The following is a 13,816-nucleotide window of genomic DNA, read 5'->3' as shown; positions in this document are numbered from 1 at the left end:
AAAGCCGTCTTCAATTTAAGAATGTCTCAGCATAATGGATTTGTTTTCTTTAAAGCATGGTCTTAGCCTGGGGGTGGGTGGCACTCTCGCATTCAGTATTCACTGACTCAAATTTCCATACCAAAATGGCTTAGTTTGCAAGTAAAATAAGTGTATTCTAACTACCAAACCCTACACATCCAACACTCAAACTGAGGGTATGTCTACACTACAGAATAGCTATGTTGGCATAACCCCAGAGTAAAGATGCAGCCTACGCTGATGGGAGCTTTTCCCCCCAACACCGTGAGAACAGCATCTTTCCAAATGAAGTTTGCTTCCACCAACACAGCTTTGTTCAATGGACATAGCTGCAGCCACAAACCTGATGACATAGCTGTGTTGACCAAACTTTTAAATGTACACAAACCCTGAGTTCTGTCCATCTTGAACAGCACCAATATTTGAGATTCTGCAAAGCAAACTAAGCCATTAACTACATCTGTACAATTCCATGGTCTTCAGACATCTGGGCAAACTCACATCATAATTCGGCCTATGGAATTATTCTCGTAAAGATGCATAAGATGGAAAAAATCTGATTTGACTTTCAAACCCCAGGCTGTGTGAGGCTTTTATGTTTTTAACTGACATCTTTTTACTTGCAGACTTAATACATTTGTTATGGAAATTGGGGAGACAATTAATATAAAACCTCATTATGCCGTTTTTACAAAGTCATTTTTAGAGCAGAAATGCACTTAATATTGCTAAGCTACTTCTTCATGGAAGTCTTCTATATGGAATTTAAACTTAGAGACTAAGATTTGAAAGTTTAGCAAGACGAGTACAAATACACTGAAAACCAATTTGATTAAACTGAGATGAAAATGTATTTCTAGGTGTCAAGTATTGAATTATATTAAGTAGTAATACTGCATTTAACATTTGGCATCAACAATAAGTTTGACATTGTATACGACACACAGTTTCGAGCAAGACCTGTCATAAGAATCTTATAATTTAAGTGACAGAAGAAAGGCCATAATAAGAAATCCACACTTGAGAATTGCAGATTTTGAGAATTTTCTTTTCAATTAGGCAGGGCAAGCTGGAGGGGATTACGAGCTCAACCTGCGGACACTGAGGAATTGATGATGGATGCAGAAGTGATAGTAGTGGCATTCTTAAATAGATTGTAAGATAATTTCATGCAGATCAGTCCGCATGGAAAAAATGCAAGAAGAAAGAAGCAGAAGATGGAAACGAAGCATCACTGACAGTGACGTAGTCACTGAAATAGGAATTTTGAATTAAATTACTTTATATGCAGCAGCACATTTTCACAATTACTGTAATATTCTATATTTGCTGCTTGCCAAGTCCAGCTTTCAAGACAGTCCAAGGAGTGCAAAGCAATACCTTAATACAGAATTAGAGGGGGGCTAAATATTATTAAAATTACTGTAGTCCTGCCCCTTAGATTCATTTCAAAGGGTTGTGATGGCTTGTTCCTCTATCAAGTCCCAAGTCTCAATCCTAATTCCTAACTTCTTTTTTAATGTATTAAAGGCTTGAGTTTAAGACACTTTGAAGAAGTGATTTTTGAGAATGGATTTAAAGAAAAGAGACAGGCGAAATGGCATACAGAATTCAGAAAGAAGTTATAGACATAGAGAACACAGACATACAGCTGGTCAAAAGAGCAACATTAGAAGGATGTCTCCATAGCACCCTGCTATTATGAGAAAGCGAGTTTAAAAAAAAAAAAAAAATTTAACCTGCCCATGCAACTATTTAACCAGCAGGTCTCATTACCCTCAATATGCAGCACATTTTCAAGGCAATTTGTCACAGCCAAATTATGTGAAGATCACAGTTTTACCTTTATTGCTCATAATTTGCAGAGCTTAGTGAAATAAACCAGGAGAGTAAAATTTGTCACACATACTGCATGTGGTAACATTTAGCTTCAATTGAATGCAAGTGAACAGCATCAATGGTCTCGATCTTCTCAAAACTTAAATTAAAGACTGCTCCTGTGAAGACAGCATTCACTTCAGTAGTTTAAGTGATATTTCAGAAGAAGTCATTTAGGTTGATGGTAAATTGCCTACAATGTTTAAGAATCCCATTTGGATACAGACCTCACCAGAAAAGATGAGCTCATGTAAGTTGATAATAAATGTGGCAATAAGAGATGTGGAATAATGAAAAAATCCAGAGAGGCAGCCGACTCAGAAGCCTGATGCATGATATTGACACAAAAATTAGTAGAAGAGACCCAAAAAAAAGAACAAGAAATTATTTTAGCCTTGACCAGTGGAGACAAGGCGACTTTTATGAATAAGTATTTCCCTTCAGCATCCGGCGCTCGTCTGTGGTTACGGAGTTAGGCATTAAACCCCCATTCACTTGGCTTTCATTGATCTCCCACTGCAACAGTCTTTACAATCAGTCTTTTTCTTTTCAGCACTACTAAGTTCTTGGATTTGGCAGAGGAAGTAGGAAATCTCCAGTTGTGTTGTTCACATCACAGAGCTCTTAACTCTCAGAGAAACTTAGGAGGAAGGAGGCTGTTGGATGCTGCTCTCCTCAGTGGTCTTCAGTTGAGTCCATGAGTGTTTGATAACTCAGATAATTACACTAGAACAGTTCAGAGGTTTGACATAAAAGAAGCAGAAAGACCCAGACTGAGTTATATTATCTCACCACAAGAGGTACACTTATGTCTTCCACTTAACATTCTCTGACTTTTCAGCCATTGCTCACTTGCCATAAGCTAGAAAGTTTGAACTGAGAGGAAAAACAGAGTTTTAGGACAATTATGAAAAAACATAGCGGCAAGCAACATATTTGTGCTAGTCATTTTGTGCAAGGCAGATGAAAGTGAGGAAGCTTACATTAGCATAGGAACAACCAAGGAAAAACTCCATACTTTCATTTTCCATCTTTCCTGTTAAATGTGACATATACAAAATCTCAGAGACTGCCTGTAGAGCAGTGGTGGGCAACCTGCGGCCCATCAGGGTAATCTGATCGTGGGCCGCGAGACATTTTGCTGATGTTGACCGTCACTGGGAGCTGCAGCAGCCAGCACATCCCTGCGGCCCGCTGCTTCCTGCGGCTCTCATTAGCTGGGAACAGCAAGCCACGGCCACTGGGAGCTGCGAAGGGCCATGCCTGCGGATGGTCAAAGTCAGCAAAATGTCTCGTGGCCCGCAATCAGATTATCCTGATGGGCCGCAGGTTGCCCACCACTGCTGTAGAACATGGGCCCACCTTAGACTGGGTGAACAATGGTTTTAAATTGAGTTGGAATATTAGCATGAACAAGAGACCCAAAGCACTGAACCAAAAACAAAGAAACAATGAGAGAAAAAAAGTTTTGTTAAATGTGTAGTGACCCTTCAAAATACCAGTGTTATCCTATTTAAGGTTTGGCTAAAGTAACAGAAATAAAACATGATTAATTGGGTACTATGAGCAGTAAATAATTGGCTATAATTGAACTCCTTCATCTGGCTTAGCTAAGGTCTGATAATTGGTAATGTCATCACACTTGTTTGTTAAATGCAATAAAAAATAAACTCCTGAGGTTCACTGCTAATACATGCCTGACCAAGTTGGACCACTCCTGGCTTTAGCCCATTTGTAAGTATCTTGATCAATTACTTACAAATGTTTTGTTACTGTTTGCATCTAGTAAATTGCTCATTATTTTGGCATGTTTAGAAGAAGTGTGTAATATCATTTCATGTTTGGATTTATTACAGGAATTTAAAGGTAAATTAGTATCTTGGTAATATCCTGCATAAATAATAAGAATTCCAACATTGCCCTTGTCCATTCAGAGAACATTGGTGAAGATGAAACAATTTTAATTAAGGGCGAAAGTGTCAGCTAAGATTTTCTGCCTTAAAAGAGACACAGTCAATTTAAAAATTACAATTCTGCTGGAAAAATGGTACATTCTAAAGTTAAAAGTATAGCCTAAGATGACTATAACTGAAAGAGATTGGAGAAAAAAATGTTTAATTTTCCATTTAATGTATACCTAGTTGTTCCCCTTGTATTGTCACTGTCCACTGTTTGTGTGGGTCTTTCACAGAACAAGGAAGGTGTCAGAGTAGCAGCCGTGTTAGTCTGTATCTGTAAAAAGAACAGGAGTACTTGTGGCACCTTAGAGACTAACAAATTTGAGCATAAGCTTTCGTGGGTTACAGCCCACTTCATCGGATGCACAGAATGGAACATATAGGAAGAGTATATATCATATATATACACACACACACACAGGGAAGATGCCATACCAGCTCTAAGAGCCTAATTAAGATGACCTGTTATCAGCAGGACAAAAAAAAACTTTTGTAGTGAGAATCAAGATGGTCAAGTACAGACAGCTGACAAGAGGTGTAAGGATAGTTATCAGAAGGAAACAGATTCAAGTTGTGTAATGAAATCAGCCTTTCCCAGTCTCTATTCAAGCCTAAGTTAATGGTATCTAATTTGCAAATCAATTCAAGCTCAGCAGTTTCTCGTTTGAGTCTGTTTTTGAAGTCTTTCTGTTGCAAAATTGCCACCTTCAGGTCTGTTACTGAGTAGCCAGAGAGGCTGAAGTGTTCTCCTACTGGTTTTTGAATGTTATGATTCCTGATGTCAGATTTGTGTCCGTTTATTCTTTTGCGTAGAGACTGTCCAGTTTGGCCAATGTACATGGCAGAGGGGCATTACTGGCACATGATGGCATATATCACATTAGTAGATGTGCAGGTGAACGTGCCCCTGATGGTGTGGCTGATGTTATTAGATCCAGGAAGATTTTCTTTTTATTTTTTTTTTTAAATATATATATGATAATAAAAACAAACAAAATGGTATGCAATCAGGGCAGCTGCAGTACTTGAAATTACTTTTTAACTCTTTAAAAAAATTGACTAGATTTCAGTTGCCAATGTATCTTTAACTGTTGCTTGAGGGTTTTTATTTTGTTTTGACAATAGTTCTAACAATCACTCAGCATTTTGGCAACTGAATATATTTGGCTTGTTTGTGTTTTTCCAGAAGTTTCATTTTATTTTTAAGAATGAAAATTGTGATAGTACTTTGCTAGCTAATGGCTCACTCAGCTAGTGATTTACCCACATTTTTCAACCAGAAAATTCTATTTTACTATTGTATACTTTGGTCATGTAAGTACATTACATACTCTATAATCACCAACAGTAATCTATAACTACTTCTATTAAGCAAATTAAAAAAATTTTAGTATTCTTGTTAAACTATGCTATTTCTTAAAGTGTGGTTTTGTGGGGCTAAGCGCTATTGAACAGTTTCTACCTGACCTCAGAAGTAGCTATTATTTCAGTGGTAGATGGAGTGTCCCCTACACATACAGTGTGCAATTTTTAAAAGAGTTAGGTATGCAATTGCACATGCAAAAGCATTTGGCTTTTTATGTACACAATTACAATCATACATGATAGGGTTTATTTAGTTTGGAAAAGAGAAGACAGAGGGGACATGACAGCAGTTTTCAGGTATCTAAAAGGAAAGATAGAAAATGTGGCAAAAGACCACCTTGGCTTAACCAAGAGATCTTGCATGACCTACAAAATAAAAAGGAGCCATATAAAAAATGAAAACTAGGTCAGATTACAAAGGATGAATATAGGCAAATAACACAGGAATGCAGGGGAAAGATTAGAAAGTCAAAGGCACAAAATGAGCTCAAACTAGCTATGGGAATAAAGGGAAACAAGAAGACTTTTTATCAATACATTAGAAGCAAGAGGAAGACCAAGGACAGGGTAGGCCCATTGTTCAGTGAGGAGGGAGAAACAGTAACAGGAAACTTGGAAATGGCAGAGATGCTTAATGACTTCTTTGTTTCGGTCTTCACTGAGAAGTCTGAAGGAATGTCTAACATAGTGAATGCTTATGGGAAGGGGGTAGGTTTAGAAGATAAAATAAAAAAAGAGCAAGTTAAAAATCACTTAGAAAAGTTAGATGCCTGCAAGTCACCAGGGCCTGATGAAATGCATCCTAGAATACTCAAGGAGTTAATAGAGGAGGTATCTGAGCCTCTAGCTATTATCTTTGGAAAGTCATGGGAGACGGGAGAGATTCCAGAAGACTGGAAAAGGGCAAATATAGTGCCCATCTATAAAAAGGGAAATAAAAACAACCCAGGAAACTACAGACCAGTTAGTTTAACTTCTGTGCCAGGGAAGATAATGGAGCAAGTAATTAAAGAAATCATCTGCAAACACTTGGAAGGTGGTAAGGTGATAGGGAATAGCCAGCATGGATTTGTAAAGAACAAATCGTGTCAAACCAATCTGATAGCTTTCTTTGATAGGATAACGAGCCTTGTGGATAAGGGAGAAGCGGTGGATGTGGTATTCCTAGACTTTAGTAAGGCATTTGATACGGTCTCGCATGATATCCTTATCGATAAACTAGGCAAATACAATTTAGATGGGGCTACTATAAGGTGGGTGCATAACTGGCTGGATAACCGTACTCAGAGAGTGGTTATTAATGGCTCCCAATCCTGCTGGAAAGGTATAACAAGTGGGGTTCCACAGGGGTCTGTTTTAGGACCGGCTCTGTTCAATATCTTCATCAACGACTTAGATGTTGGCATAGAAAGTACGCTTATTAAGTTTGCGGACGATACCAAACTGGGAGGGATTGCAACTGCTTTGGAGGACAGGGTCAAAATTCAAAATGATCTGGACAAATTGGAGAAATGGTCTGAGGTAAACCTGATGAAGTTCAATAAAGACAAATGCAAAGTGCTCCACTTAGGAAGGAACAATCAGTTTCACACATACAGAATGGGAAGAGACTGTCTAGGAAGGAGTATGGCAGAAAGAGATCTAGGGGTCATAGTGGACCACAAGCTAAATATGAGTCAACAGTGTGATACTGTTGCAAAAAAAGTAAACGTGATTCTGGGATGCATTAACAGGTGTGTTGTAAACAAGACACGCGAAGTCATTCTTCCGCTCTACTCTGCGCTGGTTAGGCCTCAACTGGAGTATTGTGTCCAGTTCTGGGCACCGCATTTCAAGAAAGATGTGGAGAAATTGGAGAGGGTCCAGAGAAGAGCAACAAGAATGATTAAAGGTCTTGAGAACATGACCTATGAAGGAAGGCTGAAAGAATTGGGTTTATTTAGTTTGGAAAAGAGAAGACTGAGAGGGGACATGATAGCAGTTTTCAGGTATCTAAAAGGGTGTCATCAGGAGGAGGGAGAAAACTTGTTCACCTTAGCCTCTAATGATAGAACAAGAAGCAATGGGCTTAAACTGCAGCAAGGGAGATTTAGGTTGGACATTAGGAAAAAGTTCCTAACTGTCAGGGTAGTTAAACACTGGAATAAATTGCCTAGGGAGGTTGTGGAATCTCCATCTCTGGAGATATTTAAGAGTAGGTTAGATAAATGTGTCTCAGGGATGGTCTAGACAGTATTTGGTCCTGCCATGAGGGCAGGAGACTGGACTCGATGACCTCTCGAGGTCCCTTCCAGTTCTAGAGTCTATGAATCTATGAATCTAGTTGTCCATCTGCATGCACAAGTATCTTCTTTTCATTCAACTAATGTTTTGAAAAGACAAAATCAATAATGAAGATATCTGTAGTCAAAACCAGCAACTGCCTCTGAGTTCAGTTTCAGTGGCTTTCTTGGTATAGATGTATTAGGACTGAAGGCCAATTAATTATGAAATGTGTTTAACAAGGAATGCTGCTACATGGCCACAAATCAGGTGGTTGCTAAAAGCTTCAGTAGCACAATCAGATTGCCAATAATGGACATAAACTGAATATCAAGCCAGACCTTCTGAAGGCATTAGCTATGGACTGAGCCAGATGGTGCTTCATTTGCAAGGAGATTACATTCCTTTTGGATTTGCCATGATGGCGATGAATGTTTTGAAAGTCAAATCCAGAATTTGTAAATCCAACATTTTGGGAACTTTTTGTATGAGAAGTACTCTACAGAATGGTGTTAATCTAGCCTATACCACTCTAACTATCCTTCACCATATACAACCAGACCAGTGCCACCAAGGATGAAGAACAGCTGGCTGAAGCTAAACCCAAGCAAGACAAAGGTTATGCTTATGGGCAGAAGAAAGTATCTTGAAGAGTTCACAACCATGGCACAATCTCTTTTTGGTGGGTATGCACCCACAATTGGTCAATTCACTTCATAATTTAGGAATGCTCCTGGATTCCTTGCTGAGGCTAAGCGCTCACATGATAAAATTATTAGTCACAGATGCTACTGTCTCTGGTTGGGTAGGTGAGACTATCTCATCCTAGAAGACTATGACCTGACTGCAGCTACACTGTTATAGTGCAGACAGGAGGTGACAAAGGTAACATTCCTAAGGGCTGATGGCTCCATGTCCAGTTAATTCTATACAGTACAGAATGTCTTCTCAACAACAAAGGCTATCTCAAACACATGAAGTCTGTCCTCTGCTCTCTAGACTGGCTTACCACAGAATTTAACCTCAATATTCAAGGTTTCAGTCCTTGTCTTCAACTTGGTCAATGACCTAGGCCCAGCACATCTCTGATCATCTCTTCGCTGAGAACCACAGTTGACCATTCTGCTCCTCAGACAAAGTGTAATTTTCTACAAGGGTAAAAGCTCAATTGTGCAAGAAATAGAGCCTCCTTGGAAGCTAGTAAGAGACTATGGAATGAACTCCCACAGGAACTAAGAATCATCACCACCTTCCTTGCACACTTTTCTGATATTGCCTTCTCTAAAATGCTGAGATGTGATGTGTACATTTAAAAAAAAACAACACCCTACTAAAACAAAAAACACTACACTACACACAAAATCTGAGGAAAGACTCAGAAAGAGGGAGAATATAACCTGCACAAGAGTTGTTAGCCACATCATTTAATGTATTACAGAAAGGTGCTCAGATGCTACAGTGATGAAGAACCTACACTGAAAAGAAAAAGCAGATCAGAAGCCAACAATTGAAAGCTAAAGCATTCATTCTTCCATTAAAAAATATGTAACTAACCTTTACGTATCATTAACATCTGTGAGAGAAGTTTAGTAGGTCAATGAACCAAAATTTGTACTAGACATCAAACTAGATGTTGCAACACAAGCATAAAGGAATCATAGCCAGATACACATTAATTGTTAACATCTAGATAGAAACAGAATTACTCATGTGTGTTAGTCATGAAATTCAAATACACAGGGAAGTCTCCCTCCATTCAACAATGGTCTCCGTAAAAAGGAAACCTGAGCAATATCCTAGAACAAGCTGCATACAAAGCGACCTAAATATCAAACGATGATTTCAGGATCAAACTGGACTCTGTCAACCACAGGGTGCAGACAACATTCAGTTCATGCAACTGACTTAGCAAGAACTTTAAGAACCAAGCTATTGATTTCAAGAGCTGGCATGGCCCAGGGTTATGTTTCTCACAAATACTGCACAGCTGGCACATCAAGGGGAACTAGGATCCAGCCACACAGGTTTTTTTGTTTTGTTTTGTTTTTTTGGTTTGTTTGTTTTTTTTTACAGAACACTCAGTGTAGTTCATCTACGTTAGCTGGATTTCCTTCACACATATCCAGTTGCCCTCAACCCCCGAGATAGCTTTCAGACAGAGGAAGAATCACCCTTAGCCAAAAGGACGAAGTACCTAGCATTTGCTTTCTCACTCCAACAACTGGCTTTAACAAAGAAACTGGACACCTCATTCAAACATGATTTTGCTTCCTCATCAGAAATGCCGCTGCCTAGAAGAGCCAAAACCCACAAAACATACTCCACAGTCCTCTCATCTCCTTCAGAACTCACCGTACCCACAGGAGCTCAGCCCTTGACACAATCATGACCGATAATCCCTTCGTTGTCAAGACTGGACCTACCCAGTGAAGCCAGAGCCCTCATACCCACATCCATCCCACTAACCCAGCATGGGCAAACTTTTTGGCCGAGGGTCACATCTGGGTATAGAAATTGTATGGCGGGCCATGAATGCTCACAAAATTGGGGGCTGAGGTGCAGGAGGGGATGAGGGCTCAGGCTGGGGGTGTGGGCTCAGGGGTGGGGCTGAGGATGAGGGGTTGGGGATGCAGGAGGGTGCTCCAGGCTGGGACTGAGGAATTTGGAGGGTGGGAGGGCGATCAGGGGTGGTGCAGGGGATTGGGGCACAGGAGGTGGTCAGGGTGCAGGCTTTGGGGGGGGGGGGATGCTTACCTCAAGCAGTTCCCAGCAGCAACAGCATGTCCTCCCTCCAGTTCCTATGTGGAGGCACAGCCAGGAATCTCTGCGTGCTGCCCTGTCTGCAGGCACCATCCCTGCAGCTCCCATTAGCCATGGTTCCCAACCAATGGGAGATGCGAGGATGGCACTTGAGCAGGAGCAGTATGTGGAGCCTCCTAGATGCCCCTATGCATAGGAGCAGGAGGGGGAACATGTAGCTGCTTCTGGGATCCGCACTGAGCGGGGCAAGCTCCCAACCCCACTTTCCAGCTGGAGCGGGGCAAGTCTCCGAGCCCACTAGCCAGCGGGAGTTTGAGGCCAGGATTAACACACCTGGAGTGCCGGATGTAGCCCGCAGTGTGCCCACTCCTGCACTAACCCCTTACGCTTTGATGTGGAGCTACCCAGAAACCTACGTCCCTCGCACACATCCCCCTGCTGCCCTTCTCCCCCTGGGGCTGCCTCCCAGGAGAGAGGGAGGGAGGGGGGAACCAAGCCTCTTCTAGAAGCCACCACAGCGATCCCCAGGGCGAAAGAGGCCAGGCCCCTTCGCCCACATTACGGCACCCACCCGCCCACCGCTTCCCGCTGGCGGCCGGCTCTGACTCACCTGAAGCGGCCCCCGCAGTGCTGGCACTGGTCCCCCACCCAGCCGGCCTGGCACTCGCACTGCCCGCTGCCCGGCTGGCAGCGCCCGCCATTGGCGCACGGCTTGTCGCACTCCTTCCCCTCGACCGCCGCCGCCGCCTCGGGCCCCGGCAACAGCAGCATCAGCAGCACCAGAAGAAGCTGAGCCGGGGGCCGCCCCCCGAAGCGCCGAGACCGGCCGCCCTGCGAGCCCAGTCTCCCTGCCGCCGGCTGCCTCCGGCTGTTCCGCTCCATCTGCCGCCGCTGACTTGGGAGAGGTGAGAGCTTCGGACTCCTTGTCTCCCTAAGCTCCCGGGTGGGCTGAGCGACCGGACGGTGGCCGGCGAGGGAGCTGCGAGCTTCCGATACGGTGGCCGATGGGGAATGAGGCTGCTCGGCAGCGCCGCTCGCACTCGCTCTCCCGAGTCTCAGCGGCGGGACTGAGGCACCCGTCGGGCCGCGGCCGATGACGTCATCACCCGCACGCCGTCCACTGACATGTCGCTTTCCCGAGCGGACGGGGACTGCCATGGAGAGCGGGCAGCGGCGGCCAGCGCGACGCAGGGTGGGGCCCGTCTTCTGCGCAGTGCCATAGAGTAGGGGAACCCGGCATCCAGCGATGGGGCCGTGCGGAGGCGCCGCTTCCTTTCCCCCTATCGTTCCCGGCTAGGGTGACCAGCTGTCCCGGTTCTATAGGGGTTTTGTCTTATATAGCCTCCTGTTACCCCTCACTCTCTGTCCTGATGTTTGACGCTGTCTGGTCACTCTCTCACCGGCTCAGCGGCAAGGGGGACATGACGAGGCAGAGGTCAGATTAAGGCTCAAGCACAGGTGCCCTGGGTGACCGGCAGCTAGTTAAACCAAAGCCTTGCCAAGGAGATGCTAGGCTGGGGAGTCTTCACCCAGCCCACACCACGCTCCCAAGCCCGGAACCAGCAGGCACTGGGAGCAAAAACGAGCCTGGATTTGGCTGGCTATTTCATACTGCTTTCCCGGTCCTGGGGGGATGTCTGCAGGAGAGCACTTTATCCCACTCATACAAGTCTTCTTTCTTCCGAGTAGCTGAAGAAAGCTTAAGGACTCTCTCACAAAGCCCATCACAAAGTGCAAGATGGAAGAAACAAATGTCCACACAAGGAAGCTCGGCCTCAGTGATGAGAGGAGGTGGAGCCTGCAATAGGAGAAAAATATTTCTGTTGCAATATTCATAGAGTCTAAGACCACTCTGATCATCCCAAAAATAATTGCTAGTGCAGCTCTTTTAGAAAAACAGCTGATTTGATTTAAAAATTAACAGTGAAGGAGAATCCACCATGACCCTTGGTAAATTGTTGCAATGGTTAATTACCTTTGCCGGTAAAAAAATTACAATTTATTTCCTATTTGAGTTTGTCTAGCTTTAACTTCCAGCCATTGGCTCATGTTGCATTTTTCTCTGCTAGAGTGAAGAGCCCATTATTAAATATTTGATCCTTATGTAGATACTTACTCACTATAATCAAGTCACCCTTTAGCCTTCTGTTTATTAAGCTAAATAGATAAAGGTCCTTAAATCTGTCACTATAAGGCATGTTTTCTAATCCTTTAATCTTTCTTGTGGCTCTTCTCTGAACCTTCTCCAATGTATCAATTTATTATTTAATGTCTTCATTGCACAAAGCACTATACAAAATAACAGACATCCCAAGCTCCACTGAGTTTACAATCTAGGATTTAAAGAATAAACAACAGGTGAATAAACAGTTAACAGGTGGAACAAGAAGTATAAAGGAAGAGAAAAATGTGGGTATTTGCCCTGATAGTGTTCACCACTAATGACTAAAGACATAGCAGTATGTTAGTTTTACACTGAAACTCTCAAATTTCATACCTCAGTTACTACTGTGTAGACAAAAAGTTTGCAGTATCACAATGCTAAATGTATTCCAGAGAATCTGTAAGTGGGAAGGGAAGTTGAATTCCCATAGCTACAATTGGGAGTAGTTAAAACAGATATTACTGAAGAAATGGGTATGCTGTGGGCTTGCTTGAATAAAGAAGCAGTTGCAGTGGAGAATCTTCACCATTGTTTAGGGGCTGGTCCAGGAGCGCAAAAGAGTGAGAAAGAGCAAGTAGAATAATATCATCATTATAGCTGTGAGTTATCTAAGTGAGGTGACAAAAGCCTTTCTAAACAGACTAGTCAAAATGAGGTGGTTATTTGCAATGGGAAGAAGATGAAACAAAGCTCAAATTAAAGGTTTTGTTAGAAATAAGTAAAACCTCGATTATGGGTCTAGAAAAGTATGTGAAGTACTTAAAGTGACAAGAGGCTAAATTTCACTGAAGTTACTGGGTCAGATTCATCCTTGGTGGCTCTCCATTGATCTGTTTAATAGCAGTGAAGTTACACTAAGGGTAAATTTAATCCATTGTTTTAAATTTGGAAAGAGGTGCATGGTAAGACTGAAGATTAAATTATTTTATTAAGTGGGAAATCAAAAGTGAAAGTTTTGGAAGCACTGTAAAAGGGAGAGGTTGAAATAAGGTGTAACAGTGCAAAGAATTATGTTTTTGAGGGTTGGGTAAAAATTTCATTGAAGCTGATGGGTGTAACTGTCATCCTTCATTTAAAATAGCTGTAAGAAACCAATGAGTTTCTTTATGGACCCAGAAATCTGAAACAATAACAGCCACCACGTAAAGCACAAGTATGTCACCACCCAGAACAAAGGTACGTGTGGGCAGAGAGGTTTTGCTGTGTGTGGTTTTGAGTAGAGGTGTATGAGAAAGAGATAGAGAGAAGAAAGAAAAACCACTATAGAAACACAAAGACAAGGAGCATAAAGCTAGTAACCTGAACAAAAACTGAGAGTATGGCCGTGAAAAAAGCCTGGAGAGAGAGCTTTTTGGCTGAGTGCTGGCTGAAAGATGCTCAGGCTGGAAGCAAAGACACTATTTCTGTT

At 42.4% G+C, this 13,816-nt stretch overlaps 1 protein-coding gene across 4 annotated transcripts in view; it reads right to left on the bottom strand.

The window, feature by feature from the left end:
* The window catches only part of ATRN (attractin), a 427,246-nt gene extending 415,934 nt beyond the window's left edge, over positions 1-11,312 (bottom strand). For all 4 annotated transcript variants that reach the window (XM_032765826.2, XM_032765825.2, XM_032765827.2 and 1 more), the window contains exon 1: positions 10,855-11,312. In XM_032765826.2, the coding sequence (XP_032621717.1) occupies positions 10,855-11,126 (272 nt within the window). In that variant the 5' untranslated portion in view covers positions 11,127-11,312. The remainder of the gene's footprint in view (positions 1-10,854) is intronic.
* Between the last annotated feature and the right edge of the window lie 2,504 nt (positions 11,313-13,816).

Source organism: Chelonoidis abingdonii, chromosome 5 (genome assembly GCF_003597395.2).
Source record: "Chelonoidis abingdonii isolate Lonesome George chromosome 5, CheloAbing_2.0, whole genome shotgun sequence".
NCBI classification, from domain to species: Eukaryota; Metazoa; Chordata; order Testudines; family Testudinidae; genus Chelonoidis; species Chelonoidis abingdonii.
The sequence above is the reverse complement of the archived record's forward strand: the minus strand, read 5'-3'. Positions and strand labels throughout refer to the sequence as shown.